This window comes from Calonectris borealis, chromosome 2, assembly GCF_964195595.1.
Source record: "Calonectris borealis chromosome 2, bCalBor7.hap1.2, whole genome shotgun sequence".
In the NCBI taxonomy this organism is placed as follows: domain Eukaryota; kingdom Metazoa; phylum Chordata; class Aves; order Procellariiformes; family Procellariidae; genus Calonectris; species Calonectris borealis.
In genome coordinates, this window is record NC_134313.1 from 118,681,958 (window position 1) to 118,706,732 (window position 24,775).

Here is a 24,775-nt window from a genome sequence, read left to right on the forward strand (position 1 = left end):
TATTCATGTCATTAGATGCATTTGTCTACCCAACCACCTATATTTAAGACTATATATACACACATATTTTCCTTCATAGTCCATCCATTTTTTTATCAGCCAGTTTTTTGTTATCAGCTTTGCCATATTGCAAAGTATATCAATGTAACAAGTAATACCTGCTAGGAGTTTGATGTTAGTAATTATTTCTTTATGTATGTTTAGTAGATGGTTTTTCTGTTTTTAACAGATTCATGCCTTTCTAGTAGTTGCAGGAGTCTAAGGTGTTTTGTATGTAACTACCTTAAAAAAACAGGGTCAAGGAAAGTCATTAAACCACTGTTAATGACATGTCCACTGTGATGTGGATTGACTCCTCCAGTTCAGGCAGCCTACAAAGGAGAAATGCTGAAAGGTAGTGGAGGCACTGCTACAACTTTGGCAAGGAGCAGCAGAAAGTGTGGGAACGCTCCACGAGGGAGAAGGAGCCAGGAGCCAAGCATGACCGCAGCACAGGCTATGCCCTCACTGGTGGGACACAGCATCCAAGCATAACTGGGCAGCCACATCCATCAACAATACCAGACAAAGCAAGTAATGAACCAGGTTCAGGACCCATTCAAGGGTCCAGTCAGGAACAACAGGTGAGAGGGCCAGAGACAGGTACTCCTGCAACACAGCTCAGGCAAGGATTAAGCCCAAGTGTAAGCTTAAATGGGGCTCCTGGGCCTGTTGGCCAACGATATGGCTGTGCATCCCAGGTGAGACTGCTCAGGCCTATTAAGGCCTATTGGTTCCCTCAGGGCCCTGAAAAGCATTTGCATTGTTTATTTATCCTTTCCCTAAACATCTTCTAACGATTACTGTTACAGGTAGGATAATAAACTAGAAGGTCCTTTCCAGTCCATTTACTCAATTCAAATATATCAGATGAAGTAAAATATAAAGTCAGCTCTTGCATAACAGCTATTCTTGACATATGCCTCCTTGCCAAACTAGAGAATTGGTATCCTGTCTCAGTCTAACTTGGCTGGCCTTCATGAAGAACACAAATACTCTTCCGTAGCTCATATATTCTCACTTTTGCTGTCCGAGTCTGTTGAAGGTTGAGATACTAAAGAATGGCATTCAGTTAAAGCAATTTACTTACGGCATTGATTATAAGTGCAAAGTCCAGAAAGAATGAAGTCTTTCTCACTCTTTCTTTATTGTTCCTATTGTATTTAATACAACTAGCTGTTTTAAAGAGCTTCCTGACAAATATTTCTGTTGTGATGGAGCATTTGTTATTATAGACATTCCTCCAGCAGAAGTTGGACTGAACATTCTCCTGGTGGCCCATTTTCACCTACAGCTGCTTTACTTCCATAAACTCGACTTAAGGCTAGCTAGCCTGTAAGAAGCTGTGATTAGTGCAGATTCATGCCTTTCTAGTATGTCGCCTCACGAGGTGAGTTCTGAGAAACATACTTCAGAACTGCTGTATGTTTTTTGGCTTGTTTTTTTCCTTCAAAAACCCATTAAAACTGTTCTTCCTGGCACTATTTCAGCACTCTGTCTTTTGGGTGCTGGCATGTTGTACTTTAAACCAATAAGCAGTCTCAGAAAAGGCCTGAGTAGGGCAATTTCAGATACATCAACTCAGTTCATTTCCCAAGATCCTTGCTAGAGTTAATGGCTTCTCTACCAATGGGGCAAATAAAATGTTGAAGGTTTAGATGGGATTTTTTTTTTGCAGGAGCAGAAATGCTGAAACAGCAAAATATGTTTATGACTTAAGAGTTCATTAATCTTCTGATGGAAGTTCACAATCAAATAGTAAATGTTTGATAGGTATCACACGCGGGTGATACCTGTGTTGAATACTGTGGATTATTTATTGCATTGATCTTAGAAATTTCACTTAGCTGTAGGGGTACAAGAGCTCTTCCTGGTTAATTTTATATACTGAGTTATTGCTTGTTTAACCATCATTCTTCCATTACATCACTCTCAAGCAATATAGCATTTTCTTCTGTTTGGTTTAACTGTTAGCTGTTGAAGGACTACATTTATTTGGGTTAATATATTCATATGTGTCACTTATGACCCCTGCTTGGGGGATCATAAGTGCTTGGTTAAAATGATTCGGTAGATTACATTGAAATATTATGCATAGATCTATGACAGTTTTTCTTCCCATTGCATAAGTATGCAAACCCAAATTGAAATGTGGGAACATTTAATTTATTAATGCTTATTTGCTTCTCCTAAATATGTTCTTGATCTTAATGTCTTTTAGCAGCTTTGGAAAGGAGGAATTTAAGAGAGACTTTTCAAAACAATAAAAATAACTGTTTCAGTCAGCTGATGGAGAGATTCAGATTCACAAAGGTTGTGTATCTTTGAGTTACAGCCTGTTGTGGAATTATCAAAATATCATGTATTCAAAAACATGACAATTGAAATACTGTCAGTATTTTAACAGATTACTTTCTCTCTTTAAAGGTTTAACTCAAGACTTAGGTATTGTACACATAATTTAGACTGCCATCCACTCTTCTTCGAATTTTATATTACTGTGACATAGACATGGATGTAATGTTTAAGAGTTTGAGCACTTGTGATGGGATCAGCAAACATTTGCATTTATAGAGTCAGGAGGAATGTGTTCCAACATAAACTCCATTGAGTCTCACAGATTAAAATTTTCTTGCAATTAAATTTATACAGCTCCTCTGCCTACAAATCTTATAGAAAGTCTGACTCTGTCCTTTTATCTCATATCTAAATGCCAGACCAAAAGAGAATGTGACCTTCACGACCATTTATTTAGAAAATATCTCGTGGTTCAGCATAGAATTAGGTGGTGCAGAGATGTGATGAAAATTATTCCAACACTAACAGAAGATAACATAATTATTCTTCTGATTTTTCTCCCAGCAGGAGAGAAATGGAACCACAGGACATGTTTATTTATACAACAGACCACATATTTCCTTGTTTAGGAACTTTAATGAAATCATAATTTGACACTAAGCCTATATTAAAGATCTGTTTCAGTTTAGCATGATAAACAAGCTGGTTCTAAATATCAAAATACTGTTTAAGAAGAATTAGTATGTCTGATTTTAGTGAGTATTTGTACTGAATTACTGCGTAATAAAATAAGAGAAGTGGGGAAAAAGCTTTTTTCCCTGCCAAGAAGATGGAGTCAATCAGCTTGTGGTTGTGTACCGCTGCACTGTTTTTCTTTTGCTCTGACTGCTGAATGAGCTACACTGGCAGGTCAGACCTCGCAAGTATCTATTCACTTTATCCACAGTTCTTTGGGAGCAAATGATTAGCTTTCTGATTACCTTGTTCAGAGGATAAATGCGGATGTGCTCTGAGTATCTGCAAACTAAAGTTTTCATCATACTGTAACCAGAAGGAATCAAAATACTTAGGGTGTTGGTCTGTTCGGGGCATCTCTTGAACACTTTGATGCATCTATTAACCTTCTATCTCTAACATAGGCCGTCTGACATATTTAAGGTACTTTGGGGTTTTGATCTTAGTATTCTCCTCTAGAGAAAAGGAGTGTGTCCTCCCTTCCAGATGCTTTCCTTTATGCTTATTGCCATACTGGTTTATCCACAAGCCTTTTGGCAGCCACAACAGGAGCCAGTCTGATATTAATAGATTACCTGGAACCACCTGAATTTACTGCATCTCTGAGAAGCAAGCTTGGAATCCTGTTTCGCCTTGCAGTAAGGCTGGTGTTCAGTTTCGGACATGTTACAAGAAATATAGTGTCAGCAGTTGAAATTAAATGTAGAGCCTTGATTAGGTCTAATTAGAAGTAATAGTAATATACCTCTATAGAAATTAAATACTTATTTGTAGGTCCTTGCAAGTTACTGTTTTTTACCATAAATAGAAACACAATTTTGAATCTTTGTTGACCCATATTGATGGATTTATATTTATTTACAAAATTAATTGGGGCTGATGTGGTTTACCAAAAAAATCTGGTTGAGGAAACGTTTTCAGATGTGCATTTATATTCAACTACTAAGCGCAACCAAAAAGTGTGTGTCGGTTGTGCGTAATTGGAGTAAATATTTTTTCAGGTTTCATTAATTTGGAATCTAGGTTACAATGCTGGATAAAATAATTTTAGAGCTGTTTGAGTATTTTGGACTGGAAAATCTTCTTGTTATTTGTACAGGAAGTATTTCTCAGTTATATGCAATGACTGGATGAAAGTAACGGAGCTGCAACACTGAGTTGAATTAAAGTGATCGGGACATTCAGGTCCTGTTGAAGGGGGGTTTATGGCAGTTTTTTAAATGTGGTTCATAAAAGAGTTCTGATTTTTATTTACAGTGAGCTTCTAAAATGGTGCCGATTATTCACAATTAGAGTAAATATTTTTTCAGGTTTCATTCTTTTGGAATTGAGGTTAGAACATTCAGTGAAAATATTCAATGGCACTTCTTACTAAACTGGGTACATCTGTGTGGGAGGTAGTAAGAAACGCACTAGAAACATCTGTTTGGAGTTCCAGGCAATTTTTATTTTATGTGAAAAAAATGCCAAGTCCCTCAGCTGTAACACTGAGAAATAACATTTGACACTTCAAGTTTTGGCCTGTTAATTTTTTCAGCAATGACTACACCTGGCCATGAATGTGCACGAGGAGAGGTGAGGTGAGTCTTATGAGGAGCGGCTGAGGGAACTGGGGTTGTTTAGCCTGAAGAAGAGGAGGCTGAGGGGAGACCTCATCGCGCTCTACAACTACCTGAAAGGAGGTTGTAGTGAGGTGGGTGTTGGTCTCTTCTCCCAAGTAACTAGCGATAGGACAAGAGGAAATGGCCTCAAGTTGCACTAAGGGAGGTTTAGATTGGACATTAGGAGAAATTTCTTTACTGAGAGAGTGGTCAAGCATTGGAACAGGCTGCCCAGGGAAGTGGTGGAGTCACCATCCCTGGAAGTATTTAAAAGACGTGTAGATGAGGCACTTAGGGACATGGTTTAGTGGACATGGTGTGTTGGGTTGACGGTTGGACACGATGATCTTAGAGGTCTTTTCCAACCTGTATGATTCTATGATTCTATGATTCTATGAGTCTGACTTTTTGCCACATGCCGGGGAGCAGAAGTGGTGAGTGGCCCACGTGGGGAGGAAACATTTGCCTGCTCGAACAGCCCTCACTGCTCCAACAGCTGTTTCGCGCCTTCGCAAGGGAAGGGCAGTGGGCGGGAGGGCGGGGGTGTTCTGGGTCTGCATTCAGCTGGCATTTGATGTCGCAGTGAGTTAACAATTGTAACGGATTTTCAAAATGGAGTGAATTATATTAGTGTTGAATTGGGTTGACCGATGGCTTCTTAGAAAGTAGAAAAAAATGGATTTGGGAAAACAAAATGGAACAGTAAGGGAAACCTTACTAATTCATTCCCCCTGGCTGCACATCTGTTCTTTGTATTATGACATCCCCTGCTTTTTGTTGTATTGCCTTTCCTTCTTCCGTATTGTTACCATAACAGAATGAAAGTTAGCCAGTATAAAGCATACATAAAAATATCAAGGATTTTGGAAACACCGGGCTTGGTGCATAAAAGTTTATTCCAACATACTGGAATACTCAGTCCAAAGACAGTAACTTACAGAAGGAATGGTGGCAATTCTCTGTAGAAAATAATTTTTACATTTTTCTCTCTGATATCAAAAAATGAAAAAAGTTTTATTTTAACAGTTGTAAAATAATATGTAATGTTGCTATGAAGTCTAGCTAGCTGTTCCAAAGGTTTCATTCAACAAACAACACACTTGATGGTATTCACAATAAAACTTGTTAAAGTGAAATATCACAACTTTGGTATTTGTTATTTCAACATCACATTGATAGGACTGTTGTTCATTTTTAGTAGCTAACCTTTTACATATTTATTGGGGTACTTTAGAATCATAGAATTATAGAATCGTTAAGGTTGGAAAAGACCTTTAAGATCATCAAGTCCAACCGTTAACCTTACACTGCCAAGTCCACCGCTAAACCATGTCTCTAAGCACCACAGCTACAGGTCTTTTAAATACCTCCAGGGATGGTGACTCAATTAAATTGGGATCAACAGGTAATCAAAGCTTAAGTACTCCTGCTACATAGTAGATGATAGAACTATTCTACAAGTGTTCCAATCATACTTATCTTTTAGATCATTCTTACTTAAGTCAGCATTTTCAAACTCACTTAACTTAGTCACCTGCAGTGAAATTCTGTCTCCTTTGATTTCGATTTCAGTTTTTCTATTTCATTGTACAGGATTAAGATTCCACCTATCATCTGTATTTAGGCACCTAAGTTTGTGGTCTGTTTTTTTTAGACATGTCAAATACACATAATTTCCACTGAAGTCAATAGATGCAATATATGCTCAGCATTCCTGGCACCAGGATTGAATTTTGGATCTAATTCTGCAGATGTTCCATGGAGATAAAGTCCTGCATCTGCCCAGAATTATCAGGAAGGGCTACATTCAAATGCTGACCTTTGCATATTTTAACCAACTGCTCGATACTCAACCAATGATCATGTAGGGTTGTTTTTTTTCCCCCTGAACTACCCTACACACTGTTATTCGATTTTTCTCTAACACCTCTGTCCCTTTGTTTTAAGCATTCTAACTTGGCATCTATGTCTTCAGCTTGTGTTAGCATATTACCAAGTATATTACTGCTGCTACCAAAATCACTCCAGCATATTCTGCCTTAAATTTCATGCATGCAAATTCCACTGTAATTCTTGTAATAATCAATATACTGATATGACCCGTTGTAACTCTTTATGTTAACCTACACAGAACTCTTTTTTTTCTGATGTAGATTCTCTCTATTTCAGAAATGCTCATTTTGTTTTATGGATACCAGAATTGCCAAATCTAGTCATTAGTTTTGCTGCAGGAATTCTTGAAGGTCTTTAACATGTCTATCATGAGCTCTTATGTTAATGCAGGTGATCCTTTTATGTGTTAACAGAAATCAGACTGTGCTAGCCATACTGCCTTATCTAGGTAGAGCTTGAGCAGGAATAGCATAAATGCCATCTTGGAGTCACGTTAATTACATTTATATCATCTTTGCTATTTTAATACCTCACACGGCATATGTTGTCAGTAAAACTTAGTACATAAGTAAAAGCATCTGCTTTGTCTATGACCCTTCGCAGGGTAAACGTTACCTTCTGATCAGCAAAATTGCAGATAGCCAGTTGTTTTGAGAAGTTCAGGAATAGGGACAAGACATATTTATTTATTTGTTTGTTTATTTATTTATTTGGTATCAGAGAAAGATTTAGAAATATGGTGTCAAATGATAAAAAATTATCCAAATGAACACCGAGCCACACGAAGCCCTATCTTCTCTTTAACACTGTACAGTAGCTGTCAGTTATGTTTAAAATAATGCTATTCCAGTTTTCATAACAAAGCTATATTACAGCAAACATAAGTGTTACTTTTAAGAATTCCACAGATCTGCTTCACTTTAATCTGTCCTTTTAAAAAATACTGATTTTTCAATTAGATGCTTAAATATATTTGAAATTATAACAACAGAAGCCAGCCTGAAGTACAATAAAAAAAAATTAAATGTCTGCTTCCAATGCATTTTTGCTACACAAACCCACAAGATCAAATACTAACACTGTAAGCATATTTCTGGCACGCACATAAAATAATCACATAATGCATACCCAGATGCTGATTGGCAAACTATGTTTCTGAATGGTCTGAACAAGGGCTGTGATTCCAAGTAGCAGATAGATTCAGCTCCAGCAGCTGCAGTGGTTGCTGCCCCAGATGTCTGCCAGAGGTTACCATCCTCTGCTGCTCCTCAGCTGCCACGGTTCTCAGCTCACCAGACTGACTCAAAGACTAACTCGCCAACTACTAAAGCAGTGCACTTTCTGAGGAGAAAAGAGATGCCCCATGCAGCTCTCCAATCTCTGGCAGGGAAGCAGGGCAGGCAACCGGCATAAGGAGTTAAAACCTCTGGCAGCCAAGGCTAGATCTATCTAGAATTGCAAATCAGAGCCCAAGATTCAGTCAGCTTGAATATGCCTACCACGTATTAGTGCAAACCTACGCTCTATGGCTTGCAGTGGCTTGAAAGGAAAAGCAAACCTTTTAAAAGTAAAGTGCAGCAAAAACGTCTACGTAGAAACTGCCGTGAGTTTTTAAGTCAATGAGTTCTGGATTAATAAAACATGCCAACCAAGCCAGATTGTGACCCTCATCGTGCAGGAGAAGTCTTTCCTTTTGGAAATTTCACACTCATACTTTTTTAGGGTTGACTTCTTTCTGGCCATTTCTTATTTTAATAGCCTTTTTGGGGCCACTGACCAGCGGATTGGTGTTCTTGGTTGATGGTTTTGGGGCTCCACTCCGACTACTGCGTCCTGCATTCTGGTTCTTACTGCGGGCCGTTCGCAGCTTTTGTTCTTGCAGTCTCTGTTCCCATCTCTGTGGAAATGCAGAAGACAAAGAGGCTGAGTTAGGGAAGGACATAACCATAAATAATTATGTCTTAATCAAAGAACCTGATATCTGCTATCCTGAACCACTGATACTAGTGCTGCTTTTAACAGTTTTGTGCTCTATCCTGCAGGGCCACTGATGTCAGTATGTTATGGCTGTCTGCAGGGGGAACCTGCCACGTGTTCTTGGGTGGGAGAATTTGCACAATACCAGTTGATGAAAATGACAACTGCATATCTCATGTGCATGCTGCATGTGAGTGCACATCTCATCCTTTTCAGAAATCCGGGGGAGCTGCCATCAAAAAGACAGGATCTGCACTCTGGGACTCCTTTGCAAACTCCTTCTTTGCTGTCTTACTGAACGTGCTACTTGACTTTTCCTCAGAAAAGTCTGCAGGAAGCAGACTATCCTTTCACAATATATATTTAAACACACAGCTACAAGGGAAGGTGGTATTTACTTTCTTCTTTTCCTTGGGGTGGAGAGGACTGGGCATGAAAGAGCTTATGTTACAGATAGGCAACGGAGGTGACCACTGAAATCAGTGTTCAGAGTTGCAACGGGATGGTTGTGAATAATGCACCTGCAGCTTTATTCAGCAGCATCCCTGAGAAATTTTGAAAAGCAGTTAGATCAAAGAGCCCACCAAAGAGATTAGCTGTCAGATTTCCAAACCCGAAAGTGCAGTGGTTAGAAAACAGGTTTTTACAGTGAGGTTCAGTGGTTAGGTGGTCCAAAATACAGAGAGATCCTCAACACTGCAGCAGAGACTGCAGTCTTTCACCTCCAGGAAGAGAAATACTTATTTTAAGGAAAGCGAGGTAGATAGTAGAAAGGGTCTCGCCTCTCCCCTCTATTAAGGATCTTTCTCTTCTGAAACTCCCAAAGGCAGGGGCTTTGCCTAGTGATCAGAGCAAGATAAATGCTCTCCAGCTTTCCTATTTAGTATCTCTGCACTGACCCTGTTGCAACTCAGACTCTCATCCTGGCTAGAGAAGAGACCAGCCATGTTGTGGTTATGTTAACAGCTGTCTTCTGTGGTCCACAGACAGCTCAAAACCTTCATTTTAAGTGGTAACTCAAGATAAAAGTTGGATGCAAGTCTTCAGAGATTAATGATGGGCATTAAAATGAAGCCACTGTGACACCTATCTCCATACTGTCTATCTTTGCCTAGTCAGGTCTAGTCAGGTGTGTCCCACCCAAACATGTTTAAATGAGGATTTAATTTATGAAACTATTAACATCAGAGGGAATGACACATGCTTTGAGAAGCATTTTGTTTGGCAGTCATGCATTGGTTTGACAGTCTGGAAATGAATGTTGAAACAAGTTTCAAGACACAATTAGAAATGACAAAACAGTGTGAGGAGGCCACTAAAACACACTGTGTGCCAGTAACAGGCCATTAAGTTGACAGCTAAGGGATTTCAAGAGTCCGAGTCATATGTCAGTATTCTCCTAAACCCCACATGGTATCATCTTCAATTGCAATGTAATATTTTTCGAAGATTTAAAGCATGTTTTCTTTTTCACACATAGGTTTTACATGAGTGAGTAAGTGAGGAGAAAAGGGAATGATAAAAGCATCAAATACAATTTCCTGCGAGAAGTTGGTTTGTAATCTAAAAGCTTCTGCTGACGGATACATGCATCTTTTTTCCTCATCTCTATCAGTTGCCTATCAGCTCATAATTAAAATAAATATGCATGTACCTTTTATGTACCTTTTATGTACCTTTTATACCTGAAACCTTTTATTATTTCCAGAAATAACGTTCTTCTATCTCTAAAAAGTGTGAGGAAGACTCAAACATTGTCTTGATACACCCTTTCTTTCCATTATAAAGAGGATTTTACAAGCAGGGAGTGATAGCAAGTGTCACCCTGAAGCCCCAAAAAGCAGGGGCATCTGCTGCCCCTGCCTCTCAGGTCCCTATACTATAGACTTTTCCTTCCAATGTTCCCTGAAACCAGTGAGGGGATGCCAAATACTTTCAGTGGGTCTTTAGTGGGAAGTAACTGGTGAGCAGTCTGTGTCTCCAGCCTGCGATCTTTAATGCAGCAAAGCCCATTTATCCAGTGCAGTGGATTTTAACTTCCTTTCTTACCTAATGCGGACTATATACTCATCTGCGTATCACCTATCTGACAGTTACTTGCCTTAGCAGTGATATGAAAGAAATTCCTAGAGTCATTATTGTAATAAGCCAGAGTTCACACAAAGATCATCCAACCATCCTATTTAGGGACAGTTTGCAGATAAAATAGAAATAAAATTTTAGAGACCCTAAAATGCAAGACCAAAATTTTCAATTTTTCACTTACACTTACATGTAATTATGAGGTACGAAAATTATAATACCCGAAATAATAATACCCAGAGGTGTTATGGATATCTGAAAGTCAAGCAAGTTATTCAGTGCAGAAGTAGAACAAAGGTGTTTAACTTTTTATCAAGAACATCAGCATTCTTTTCTTTGGTGGTATTTACCTTAAATCTTTTGTTTAGTTGATCCTTCCATTTTTCAACTAGGCATCCATCAAGAAGCATCAACCTGAAAATTAAGAAATAAATACAAGTTATAGGTCTTTCTGATTTTGATTCCTGAGATGTCATTCCAGATAATTTAACACAGACTGAGGTTGAAATGAACCAGCAGGTACTGGTACTGACAGTTTGTGTGTGTGGGACGATAGGCAGAAAAATATTTTTCTCCATTTCTAAATGCTTTCTAATGGATTTCTAAATGCTTGTACAGATTCTTCTGAAATTCTATTCTAAACTCTGTAAAAACAGAAAGTAGTTTTCAAAAGAAATCAGATTTTACAGCCAAAACTGTAGCGCATGGCTAGTAATGAGAGAACATTTAGAGTCCTTTGTCCTCACCTGCAGCTATTCTGCAGGGGAAAACTGTCCTGTCTCAATTACTGTTAACAAAAAGTGATGGGTTGTGTAACATCCCATGAAACTGTTTAAATGTATATGTACATATATTTTTACTTATGCCTACTATATGTTTGTGTGTGTGTTTGTGTGCAGAAGAGTAGTTTAAACTAACGTATTTTACTTCTGATTTAAAAAAAACCCACCAGTTAATACAGCTCAGCTGATGAATGGTAACACATTATCTGACCACTTACCACCGTCTCCATTTCTACTTATAAATACATGAGGACATATTATGTATTTCCTACATGTAACTACTTAATGAGTGCTTTAAAGTGAATTTGGAAGATGTATGGGCAGTGATACTTGCCTAGCAATGAAATCTGGCTCGCTCCTGTATGAAAATACTGAGCCTAGGTGTTATGAAATGAACAAAACAAAAACGTAACTATTAAATGTATATGCCTTAAACAGCTTCTAAAATAGTTTATTCTAAAGCAGTCTGATGTCACACCTTCAAAGTCCCAATCTAGAAACAAGTATTTTATAGCATAGGGGTGCTGGAATTTCTGTATCTCCTCTACTGCTAACTATTTAACTATTTTAACTTTTTTTTTCTTCTTTTCTTTTCATACCTTTCTTTTTTTTGAGACACTGGGCCTTAATATGCCCTAATATAATTTCCCTAATTCTGGAAGGTTTTACTTAGACATCAGTGTTGGCTGGAGACATCAAAACGTCATTATAAATGCACACAATTTCATACAGCACTTTGCTGGAGGGTGAGGTTTATATACCGTAGCAGGGCGCGACCTCCAGTTTCCATGAACAGCGTTGCTGCTCATACCAGTTCAAAAAGAGTACAAAATGCTGCCACTCATAGCCGTTAGCCACTGTGCATCCACTTTGCCCAAACATAAAAGGACTACAGTGAGTGCAAGCCCTGGAGAATCAAGACCAACATGATACAGATCTCCTTTTCTTTCTGAGGAAAAATTAGAGAATTAACATATAGGATTAAAGCTAAGGCCACATCGTGATGAATGAAACCACAACACAGTGTACATCTGATGCAGCTTCCGTTCAGGCCAAATTATTGAGTGAGACCCTAACCTTATTGACAGGCAATGGGTGTTTTGCCATTGACTTCAGTGGAGATACAGCTTCCACCCATTTTGCTTCTGGCATTTCAAAAAGCTGCTGTAACTCAAAACCTTCTGTTTGCATGCCACTGAGTTCAACAGGAAACACATATAATAGTTTATGTTTCTTTTTCAAATCCATTTTAGTACACTATATCAAATTAAAAACCTCAGTGACCTTTAAAAACCATCACAAAATATTTAGTGAATGGTGTGTTTTTCCGTAGTAATGGAGAAGCAAATTGCAATCTTTCACTTTTGAAATCTCCCCTCCCTGACAGCCTCCTGAAGGTCCTCTCCAACAAAGCTCTGCAGCTCAGAGCTCCTTGATAGCAACCTTGGTCGTGGTCCTTCTGCGTGATTCAGAGCATGTATCCCTAAAATGGCTAACACAAGCAGAGGGCTCTAATCTTTGTGAAATACTTCCAGACCTGGAGGGATGAGGTGCTGTGTAATAATAAAATACTGTGCCTGTTAGCACACAAAAAAAAACGTTAAGGTAATAAGGTATCAGATGGCAACTTTTAGAAACACCTATAAAATGTTTTTAAAATATCAACCTAAAACTCATTGAAAATATGGATATGGCCCATCAAGTTCTGCACGTAGATGTTCTATGGTTCTTACAAGTGCACATGTCCAATTAACAGTCATATCACTGTATGCAAAACCAGCCTGTACATTTTACGAACAGCCTTATCTCTGACCCACAGCACAGAGCCACATGTACCTACCATGCCACAACCTCTCCTGTTGGCGTCTGTTGCTACTGGTACACTTGGGGTGCTAACAGGGGTGGGATGTCCCCTTCTGCCTCAAGAACCCAGAGAGAAAAGGGAGCTGTGATTCATCACTGCCTCCCGTCCAGACCAGCATGCTGGATTTCCTTCCATGCCTGGGGCTAGGCTGCCTGCCAGATGAAAGGTCTGGTAAAGTTAGTTTTGTTTTATCTTTTAATCATACAGCAGGACTGGCAAGCTGCTCTGAGAGTATTTACTTTTCATCTGCCATCCGGGAGCCGGAGCTCCAATGGCTGCAGCTTTGGCTGGTCCCAGTACAGCTGTGGGATCAGAAACATCTCGCTGATGGCACCGGTCCGAAGCATGGATAGGCCGGCAGAGAGGGCCTGGCTCTGTCTCCAGCAGCTCTGCAGACAGGAGATGCGCATCATGTCCTGTCCCCTCCCCTGGGGTCGGTGAGGCAGAGCTATACCTTCCCCATGGACCTGCCAACGTGGACCACCATCTACAGCCACCATCGGGCTTGTAGCATACGAAGCAGCTCATACCTATGGAAAGCAGTCCTGGAAAAACACTCCCAAACAGCTGGAGATGCCTGAACTGCTGCACGATGCATTAAGCAATACGCTGTCAGCACCTAATGCCACCAGGGTTTATGCTCCATGTGTGAGCCGGGTTTTGTGAACACCGCAATGTGGCTCAGAGCTGAGGCTGATTAAGTGGAAAAAGTTAATTGCAAAGGTAATTGAAACATGTAGGTGTACATGTGAGTTATCCTAAGAAAAACCATCAGCAAAACATGCTCATGATGAGGAAGGGAGCTTTGCTGGTCCTCCTTCCCGTCTATCACAGCTAGTTATAACACTTTTCTCCACCACATCACCAGTGCTCACCTTGAGCGCCATTCATAGCACATGATGAGAACGTCCTGCTTCGGTTGAAGAGGTGGACACTGGCAGGAGGAGTTTGTAAGAAGAGGCACTTGAGACAGAGGAATTGGCGTCGAAGACTTGAGTATGTCTTTGACTTCAACCATAGTAGTTATCTCATTGCAGTTCCCTCTTTCTACGCTTTTTACTTTAGCATGAATGACTGCAATTAGAAAAATAGAGGCGTGGGAACAACAAACAGTCTTAGAAATTTATACACATCTCAACATTAAATAAAATGTATTAAATTGAAAGCTGTTGTTTCGGCTGTGAAAATAGAACTACTTCTTCATGTGTGGGCATGTACAGTGGCTTAGAATAACAGAGGCCTGATCCCGATTTGGTTTTCAGTAGGACTGTTGACAACTGTGAAATTAAACATGTGCTTAAATCTTTGCCAGATCAGGCCAAGCGATCTCGCCTGGAATCACACACACAAACAGCTCCTTTGACTCAGACTTGAACAACCCCTCGCATAAATCGGACTCTTTCTATAGCCACATCTGGCTATTTCCAATTAAGTAATGAATTGGAACAGTTAGCGTGAATTCAGTCTTTTCAATAATAAAATCATTTCCCTGTAGGTTGCATCCAGGAACTAAAGTATTTTCTTAAATACAAGAAAGAAGGGAAAGTTTGAAATAAGTAGTCAAAAACTAAGAGGCTTAGGATTGTCGTGATTTACTCGGTCTATACTTTTTTTCATCTTTTGCCTTTAACTATCCGTCAATAGTAAGATCCTCATATAAAACAGACTTAGAAATGGGTTCTTCTGACTCTGAATGCACAAACATCCATATTTTACCTTTTATTGAGGAAAACTGCATGGATGCAAGAAGGTGAAACTGTGTAGATTGCTCTGAGGATGATCCCTGGCTAACTTTGTACCTGCGAACCCTGGCAGTACCTACCACTGCAGCATTTCACCCCTTCTCGCTTGTGAGAAGTACCAAATCAGAGAAAGGAAGCATGATTTTTACATCATGGACTTTGTCTCTAGGAAATGTCAAAATAGGAAGGGTCCTATTATCACAAAATTCTTCAGTGAAAGAAGCATGAGAAGTGTATGTTCCACAGGGTGATCAGCCTGCATCGACGCTGCCCCTGGCAGCCACCAGGTCAAAAGCAATAACGTTTGGAATAAACTTCACATGTAGAAAACAGCAATTTTAATGCAGTCTGGGTTTTATGTGCTAACTTTATCAAGACATATGTAACAGCCACAAAACACATGAGGGGTTTCAGTTTTGGTGACTTGCAATCCATTTTCAAGTCTGACTGAAACCAAGTTCTGACCAGCTAGAAATACAATTTGTCTGTATATATTCTTTTAACGGATTTCAGAAAAAAATGGATTTTATTTGTAACTTTTTCTGCCTTGTCTTGTCTCTCAATTCATTTTCCAGATAAGGATGTCTATTTATTTCAGAGGAGGCTGAATAAAAATCTACCTCTCAAAAACAAAATCTTGATTTCACCAATTCAATGGAATTAAATTTTGGACGCCAACCTACAGTTTTTATTTAAGCAACACACCCACTGAAGTCACTGGAATCAGAATTTGTATGACTAACACCTGTATTTCATTTTGGAATAGTCATTTTATATCACTGCTTTTTCATATATTTCAGACAAGTGTGGAAGTTCATTGTCCCACCTGAACATATCACTATGTTATACTGAGATAGATTAATAGATTATATAAAAAGAATGTATGATATAAATGCATCAAAATGCCATAACAAAAAAAGTGTACAATTACTTAAGTCAGATGCTCAGCTTGATTATTCCCACCAAACTGGGGTTTGGATTTTTTTTTCCTATACTAACAAAGAAGCAAATAACTTCAAACTTACTTTCATTTTATATCAGACAAACAGGAATTGAATGGATAGAATAATCCTATTGCATAAGAACGGAATAAACTCCTTCAAGAAACAACTGTCATCTAAGAAAAAGCCCATAAAGTGCAAAAGCCCATGATACCGCATGTTAAATTCATAGTTAATAGGGGTTTTCTATTGACACTACAGATGTTTAATCTGGTATTTATCTAATCTTAATTAGAGTTCTTCCTGACTCCCAGCATCAGAAAACCTGGGGGGTGGGCGCACAGGGAACCAAGGGGGAAGCAGGCAAATACTTGTATCGCCAATATGTCATGCAACATATGTAAAACTATTGGCCAACTCCTTGGCTGGATGCTGCAAATTGTCACTGAATTCCATTAATCTCTGACAATTCCGCACCAGATGAAATTCTGGCTAGTAAGTAAAAGAATATATGAATTTCTAATAACTTTTTACCTTGCTTCAGTTTCGTTCACATTTACAAGTTTTATTTAGGTGATAAACATCTGTTTATTCCACCTCCTGGATGAAAACAGGAGCTGGCCAAGCAGCACATGGTCATGCTCACATTAGACCTAATTGCACTTACTAGAGTGACCTTTACAGCAGCAAGCACCCTTTCTGCAGAGCGACCCGTTGATACCAGTGCACTTTACCGATACTTCACTGCGTTTATCAGAAACACACCATGATCTGCACAATGACTACTACTGCCTGCACGACGTGTGCGCAAGTGGTGGGTTTTGGAAGAGGATGGCTAGGTGTCCTCGGGCGAAAACCCACTTGGAAAGGCTGTGGTGGAGCAGTGTCCTCACGCCGCACTTGCTGGATGGGGCCTGGTGTGGGTGCAGCACGCAGACGGAGCTGCCTAACTCGCGGGGGGCGCAGAGGGGAGCGGTACAGGCAACGCGAAGCGTTTTTCCCCGTGCACTTACTGTAGCTGTAGTTCTTGGCCAGGTAGGTCGACAGCGTAGGCTTTGTCTTTTTGCATCTGCATCGCTCTTCAAAGGAAGAGAAGGGGAAACGGTTGAGGGGTGTCAGAGGGGACCTGGCTCCAGGGATGGGGAGGTTGGGGGGCTCCTGAGGCTCACCCTGGCCGCGGTTCTTGCAGTCGGGCTCCGGGGGTCTCTCCGGCACCAGCACGCCCTGTGTGAAGTCCGTCCACTTCACATCTGCGAACAGAGGCGCGGCGGGGAAGGAAAGCTGTCGGGGAGAGGCTCTCGGGGCAGGGGCGTGGGGGTCCCGCAGTCTCCCGCCCGGGCCGCCCCGCGGGGGTAGCGGGGGTCCGCCCTACCGCCCGCCCCGGCCGGCCGGCCGGCCGCCCGCCGCCCCCGAGGCGCTCACCCTCCGGCAGGTCGGTGACGATGGCCTCGGGGGAGATGCAGACGCCGCGGTCGTAGACGGGGAGGTCGTCGCAGGCGAGGCTCTCGGGCCAGCTGTGGTTGTAGCGGCGCATGATGGGCTCGCAGCCGTCACGGGCGCGCTGGCAGACGGAGCGGCACGGCTTGATGGGGTCGTAGAGGAACTCCAGGGTGCAGATGGGGGCATACATGGCGCAGAGGAAGAAGGGGAGGACCGGGCTGCAGCCGGTGCCCACCAGCTCCTCGTACTGCTCGATGGCGAGGACGGCGTTTTCCTGGGTGCTGTGGTGGAGGTGGTTGGGCATGCGGGTGATGTTCCAGGGCATGGGTCGGCACATGGGGATGCGCACCGCCTCGCACGGCGCGCCCTGCGCCCGCGGGCTCACCCGCAGCCACAGGGACACCGCCACCAAGGCGCGCAGCATCCTCCTCCTCCTCCTCCTCCTCCTTTTCCGCCGCCGCCCGCCGCCGCCCCGCGGGTCGCGGCGGCCGAAGGGCGCGGAGCGGCGGTGCCTCCCGGCGCCCGGCTGCAGTCAACTCTCGGGAGCCGCCGCGCCGACAGCCATGGACATCGCGGGACCGCATTTATACCGGTGGCACGAGTGACGTGAGGCCGATCGCGCTCCCTTGGCAGCACCGCTCCTCCGGGGGGGTGGGGGGGGTGTGTGCGCGTGTGTGTGTTTTGCTGTGCAGGCACGGTGACATCACCTCCACCCCGTTTAATCCCTCGGCGACATCACTGCGTGTCCCGTCCGCGGCTCCAGCTCCCTTTCAGTTTTCATCTGTGTCATAAATTCCTTCAGGTGGAAGCGGGGGGCGGGGGGAGCAAACCCAAACCACACGCATCAGCCGCGGGGCTGCGCGCTCCGACGCGGGGCGAGGGGAGGAGGAGGCGGGAGGAACGCGGGAGCCGCGGCCGGAGCCCCCCTCCTGCGGGGCTGAACTTCACGCTGCATTTCCACAAGGGACACGGAGCAGAAACTTTTTGCGGGCTTGGGGGAGCTCCGGCGGCTGTTCCCGTCGCCTCCGGGGGGTTGCGGAGTTACCTCCGTGAGCTCGGCACGGACGGGGAAACGCGTGAGGCGGCCGGGCAGACGGGCGGAGAAGTCGGTCTTTGCCCGGTTTGCACGGGACGAGGGAAGCGGCGGGGCCCGACCCGTGGCGGGAGCGGGCGGTTGGAGCGGGCAGCGCGGGGCCGGTGCGGGGCTGCTCTGCGGGCAGTCAGTCCGCCGCTGCGCTCCCCCCACCTCTGTTCCCCCACAGTCGCATCTGCAAATGGGTGGGAGAAGAGATTTCAGGTTTTCTCCACGATGTTTTTTATTTTTCTTTCCGTGATGCTCCATGGCCACGCGCCCTTGACACAGCGGAGCAGCATGCCCACGCGGGAGCAAGGGGCTCCCTCCCACCCCAGTCCCTGTGCACGGAAAAGACCCATGGGCCCTTCCTCCACTGGAGGTAAATGCTGAACCCCAGTCTGTGAGGCACTCGCTGAGAAAACAAGATTAACTCGATGCCAGGTTATTGCAGTGGCCTGGGAAAGCCCCAGCGTGGCTCAGAGTTAGCAGCTCCTGGGCCTGCCTTCGCCAGTTACCGTGGTGCCACCCGTGTTTCCCCTTGCGGATCCGGCAGGGCTCAGGCTTGGGTGCTGCAGAGCATCTGCGGGGCAGAGGCTTCCCCCTCCCCTTGTGTCAGAGGAAAACTCTTCCAGAGCGGGCAGTAAACAACGGTTGAGAAACCTGAGAGGGCAGTGGCAGATGAAGGTATGCATGTGCTTGGTGACATTGTCTGCGGGGAGCCACTGGCAAGGAAAAAGTAAATTCCTCCCTCGACAACAACATTAAAGCAGCTTCACCCAGGAGAGGAGGTCCCCCTCCTGTTCGCGTATCCCCTCCCTCCCAAAGCCCACACAGAGTGCCCAGAAGTACCCCAAGGCTGGGGCCTTGCAGGTGCCCCTCTGGCATCTCCCCCCGCGGGCACAGCCAGGGCAAGCAAACCCTCCCGGCCAACCCGGGTGCAAGGAGGGGGGCACGGGGGGGCGAGGGTCCCCGTCGCCTGTCGCCCCGCTGCCTCCTGCTTTCCCACCCGGCTCGTATACAGCAGCTCGAGCAGAAACCGCCTCTCCCCTCTGAGGCGATGCGGGTTTGGAGGCGGGCCGCCCCCGCCCCCCCCGGCGCAGGCCTGCCTGCCCGCCCGCCTGCGCGCCGTGCGGGGCGGCCGTGCGCGGAGCGGGGCGCGGAGCATGGCGCGGGAGGCGGGCGGGCTGCGGCGGCCGGGGCCGGGGCTGCTGCTGCTGCTGCTGCTGGGCGGCCTCCTCCTGCGCGGCGGCGGGGCGGCGGCGGGGGCCGAGCCGTGCCAGGCGCCGCGGCAGTGGGAAGGGCGCACGGTGTCCTACGAGCACGGCTCGGGCCGCAACACGCGGGCCGCCGTATCCTACGACGGCCCCAACCAGCGCCTCCGCATCCTGGAGGAGAGGAAGGCCCTCATCCCCTGCAAGAAGTAGGTGTCCGCGGCGGGACCCCCGCGGCGGGGCCGGGCCGGACGGGGCGGTGATGGTCGGAGCCTCCCGGGGATGTGTGGGACGATGCGGAGGCGGCGGGGCGGGCGGGGGGTCTCCCTCGGCCCCCGGCGTTGCGGCGCGGCAGCTCCCCTGCGTGAGTCGGGGGACCGCGGGGGTGGCAGCGGCGGAGCGCCTTCGGAGGGGCCGGCTGGGCACGGCTGCGGGGAGGCAGATGCTGGGAATAACCGGCGGTGGAAAACCTGTCACCGACATGGCTTATATCCATGCTCCGTATAGATATATATAGCAAGAGATTTATGTCAACAGTGTCAGCCTTTTATCTTCGGAGATATTCTCTCCCAGCTGTTTTGATTTTTAAATGGAATGGGAATCGAGTCCAAAAATACAACCCAAAATGTGAGGTATAACACATATAATGAGGTACAATGAAGAGATTACACTCAAAAATGGGAATAATGTCGCAGGGGGGATTCTAGCCCAATAATTTGCTAACAAGTTTGAGTCACGTTTTACAAGTTCTCTGCTCATTCTCAGTTCCTGCAAGTGCTAAGTCAGTGCAGGATATCAGGATGCATTTATTACCTGTGGTACAGTGTACTTACTCACATTGCCCATGCTGCCCAGCCCTGGAGGACTCCCCTATTCTTAATCTATGCAGTATGTGTCTGCTGAGCCCATAGCTAACTCAGCAAAATCCCTGCGTCATTGTGCATTTCTTGATTTGCTGAAAAATAAGCATAGAAAAAAGCTGACTGAAGAAGGGCCTCTTTTTTTCTCCTCAACCTGTCAAGTGCAGGCCCTGACAGGCTGGGTGGAAGAAATGTTCAACCCAGAGAAGCCTTCCTGAGTGAGACAGTTCTGGGTATCGAGCATCAGTAACTCTCAGACACCGTGTCAAGACATATCTGCCAGTGTGAGGGGTAGCCAGTCTGCCTGTACCTCCGCCTCTCCCACCTAAAAATTGTTCAAATAATAGTGTGTCAGTCCTGAGGATGTATAAGCCAAGGTGAAGACCAACCTAAAATGCTGTATCATCCAAACTAAATGGTCTCTGCTATTGAAAGATCAATATTCCTTTTTGCTCCTGGCTTTTTTCCCTGACAATGATAAATTTCTTACCAACATCACATAGTCATTGTTTTAATCTTTCCAAAGTGTATGCTCTTCCTCCGTCCTTTCTCTGACAGTCCCAAAACACTCTTAAAGCTGTTTTATGAGTTTCATTTTCAAACTTAGCTTTCCCTCATTGTGACCTTTTTCTTTATTACTATTTTCATATAGGAGCCGTATGAGGAATGTTAAAGGCAACACAGTTAGCTGTTTGTTGGTGGCCTGCTACCATACAACCTAATCTGACACTGGCTGGGCTCATACTGTCCTTCTTTTAGAAGTCCTAGATTGACCTTCATGTTTGACAAGCATAAAACTACGCTACAAAGTCTGATGCAAGCCTTTTCTAGCTCCTAAGTTGTACTGAGCTCATTTCTTGAAGCTTATTTTGAAAACTTTATTTTAAGATTGAATAATTATTCTACATTTTCCACTCTGGGCCAGATTTTGGCTTTTGCCAAGATCTCTCTTTTTACATTTTTGATAAATATTTGCCCTGGACACAGTTTCGTCTGGGTTGATAATGCTAGAAAGAGTCAGAGTGCAGACAGGTGCACTTGAAGCATCTCTCTGTTGGTTTTTCCTGTATTAGTTTTTTGTTGTAGACAACCTCTGACCTCAGGGATCCCTGCTGTTTCCAGGCTGACCGTATTTTCTGCCATCCAAAACTGGCGGGTGGTTTTGTTATGTGCGCAGCTAATGTCTGCTAAGGGCGTGACCCAGCTTCCATTGAAGTCAACGGAAAGACTCCCATTGATTTCAATGTGTGTTGGATCGGGTCTGGAGCTGTGATCACAACTTCATTTCACTGTGGACACAGTGAGTCATAAACTGAAGTCTTCAGAAGTTAGAGGCGAGGGGATTTATCCTGCCTTTTGAAAAATAACCTCTCCCCCACTCCCCTTTGACGTTGGCAAGAAAAGGGTAATTACGCCGAGGCAGTACTACAAAAGCAACAAGAAAAATAGTGCTGTCCTGGTCTCTAAGGAAATTTCAGTCTAAATTCTCATGAACGGACACATTTTGCTCCTATCAGATGTAACTTACATGCAGCAATCAGGGTTGGCCAACAACCAAATTTTTATACAAAGCGTTTTCTGAAGCTTGCGAATGTGGACCTTAATCAGACACAGCCCTGTTTAAGTTCGTTGACTGAGGTTAATCAGGGACACAAAGATCTGCCTGTGTGGAATGGCTTGCAGGCTCATAACCACAGGAAAACCTGAAACTTTCAGTTTTTCTTGTAGATATATGTTTCAAATTCAAGTAATTTGCCTTGTGGCATTTTCATACCTACATCAACCCAATGTTTTAAGTAAACTCCTGAAAAGTAACCGTAAGGTAAATATCCCATTGCTGCTTCGTTAACATCACTTCTTTGCTCGCCAGTCATTGCAAGAGCACCTGAGATGCAGTGACTGTGTTGGTCAAGGCTGCCTGCTCCCCCAGCATTGTCACCAGCCACCTGAGCTGTCATCTTGCTCGCTGGACGACCAAGTGGAGTTGGTTCATTAAAGCAGTCATTGATAGTTGTTTCAGCCAGCTTGTTGGGTGTGTGTTTCTCTGGGTCATACTGTTGACTGCCTGCACTCCGGCTTAGAGTGTAAAAACTACCAATGGTGATCCTAGGTTGAGGTTTTTAGAGGAGAACCTATTCCAGTTGGATTCATTACTAAACTTTCTTTTTTGGCTTCTTGTACAGCCCCAGCCTTAGCTACACTCTGCATCTTATGTTTTCTCCAGTATGCCTTGCCCCGTTGCTTCTTTCCCCTTCAGGATCAAAATTTTGGGGATAGACAAGGAGGGCAGGGACAGTCTTCTCCTTTGGTTTCGTGTAGCGCTCAGCTGATACCAGCAGAAGAGAAAAGAAAACAAACAGAGGTTTTTATTGAGTAGATTGTGCCATTTCCCTTTTGGAAGAGGTCATGCCAGTAGGGTGATTATATGATGTGAAAGGAGAGCACTTGAAACGGTTCCCTAGAGCTCTTGAGGCAGAGCCGTGTCACATTACCTGTTAAACACAGGATGTGTTTTTTAATCCTTTATTGCCTACTACATGGAGTTACTTCCTTTTGTGCTCTCTGTATATTAATCCTTCCTCACTCTTGTCCAATCTTCTGTTGGCCACCATCTCTGGACACTTCACAAACCAGGTAACAGTCATCAGCATGGTTTTGCTGCTGGGGCGAAAGTGTTTCATTTTAAGGTAATATCTACCGGTTCAGATTTGAATATGACATCACTGCAAACCAGTGAGAAATCCTGGCACTGTAAAAGTCTAAACCAAAAAGCCTGTTGACTGCATTGTGGCCAGAACTTCACGTGCTCTGCATCACCTTTCATTTTCTTGGAGAAACAGAGCAAGAAGTGTACAGCCTGGCATTGCTGAAGCCAGTCAATAGGCATTAGTGCTCAGTTATGAAGGAAGAAAAGCATGAAGTGGGGAGCAGAGCAGAAATCATGCAGGTGGTGTTTGAGGGCTGGAGTGTTACTTACCACATGCTGTATTCATAGAGTTTCACCCTTATCTTCCATACTGTTTTTCACAGAGTGATTTTCAGGGGAGGCCCAGTAGCAGTTTGTCCTATGAGAAATGCGATGGTGGGGAGAAAAAAATTTCCATGTGGTCAGGAAAATCAGTTGGAGGAAGAAAATTAATTTCTCACTTCTATGAGTGTATTTTAACAGTAACCTCCATGGACCATTGTACAGTGTGCAGCACATTGGGATGCCTACATATTTGAGACTGCTAGGGTTATTGTTTTAATGACCATAACTGCAGAGCAGAAAAACAACCTGGAGATGTCATATCAGTGTTTATTTAAAAACAGAATTGCATGTCGGTAATTTCTTCAGCTTCAATTTTATTGGCAAAAGACAGGCACAGTTACGGGCAGGATTAACTCCTTCACTTAGCAACAAAAACTGCTAGTACAATAGAGGAGCAACAAAGCTGCGTTTAGAGAAGTAAGTCTGTTATGCCGGCAGGCTGTTTGCATGCATGTGTCAATCCCTGTCCTTGACTGAAGAGAAGCAGTGTATGGTAAGGTGCAAATATAACAGCATTCATCTGGAGAAGAGGTGATGACTTTTCAAAATAAACAGCGTGTGGGCACGCGTGTCTGACTTATCTCAACTACTTCTTAGTTGTTTTAGGATGTGTGATTGTAAAGGAAAAAACAGTGGTGTCTGACCTATTAAAATCATATAATCCATCCGTTCTGTGGTCATTATGGTGACTCAACAGGCTAAGTATTGAGCTACCCTGAGCAACTGCAAATTTGTTTCCCAGACTTGGTTTTGGGAGTGGTTTCTGCAGCTTAATGTTTAGGGGAATGAACGATGGTCATGGGTAAAATTTTCAGAATTGGCCAAGTTACTCGGGAACCCAAGCCCCATTTTTTAAGATTATGTAGAGTGTGCAGACTTCTGAGACCCTTAATTTGCAGTGAAACATAGAATTGAATTTTCAGCAGTTTCTCTAAATCTAACGCGAGTTCTTGGGATCTAAAATGCTTCATAAGCTGCTGTGTATATAAGTCACTTTTGAGAATAAGAACTAAGGGAAGGTACTCAAACCTCCTGCATTTACTTTCTGTTCTTTCAGGTGTCTGCTGCTGGTAGTGACTGTGAGTTTGGAAAGGTGGCACTGGAAAGCTGCTGTGATGGATGCGGGCTGACGGACAGATGCTAGGCAATAGCCTGAAGTACGCAGCAGTTGTTCCAGTGAGAATTGTGTGCCATTGGGGTACGG

General features: G+C 43.8%; 2 protein-coding genes across 2 annotated transcripts in view; one reads left to right on the plus strand and one right to left on the minus strand.

Annotated features, from left to right (window-relative positions):
- Positions 1 to 7,278: 7,278 nt before the first annotated feature.
- On the minus strand, positions 7,279 to 17,953 carry SFRP4 (secreted frizzled related protein 4). Its single transcript, XM_075143092.1, has 6 exons — positions 17,377 to 17,953; positions 17,124 to 17,204; positions 16,968 to 17,033; positions 14,147 to 14,345; positions 10,976 to 11,039; positions 7,279 to 8,463 (listed from the first exon to the last, which is right to left on the minus strand). Exons 1-6 carry the CDS (start codon positions 17,816 to 17,818, stop codon positions 8,275 to 8,277), a joined length of 1,041 nt encoding a protein of 346 aa, XP_074999193.1. The 5' UTR covers positions 17,819 to 17,953; the 3' UTR covers positions 7,279 to 8,274.
- Positions 17,954 to 19,632: 1,679 nt separating this feature from the next.
- The window catches only part of EPDR1 (ependymin related 1), a 31,203-nt gene continuing 26,060 nt past the window's right edge, over positions 19,633 to 24,775 (plus strand). The window contains exon 1 of the mRNA XM_075143094.1: positions 19,633 to 19,889. Within this exon, the coding sequence (XP_074999195.1) occupies positions 19,633 to 19,889 (257 nt within the window). The remainder of the gene's footprint in view (positions 19,890 to 24,775) is intronic.

What these genes read in the sequence shown, in the direction of transcription:
- SFRP4 (XM_075143092.1), bottom strand. Translation starts at nt 17,818, where the DNA reads ATGCTGCGCGCCTTGGTGGCGGTGTCCCTGTGGCTGCGGGTGAGCCCG. An exon ending in TGCTATGAATGGCGCTCAAG is followed by an intron (nt 11,040 to 14,146) that starts GTGAGCACTGGT and finishes CTTAATTTTCAG; the next exon opens with GTTGATGCTTCTTGATGGAT. An exon ending in AACTAAACAAAAGATTTAAG is followed by an intron (nt 8,464 to 10,975) that starts GTAAATACCACC and finishes GCATTTCCACAG; the next exon opens with AGATGGGAACAGAGACTGCA.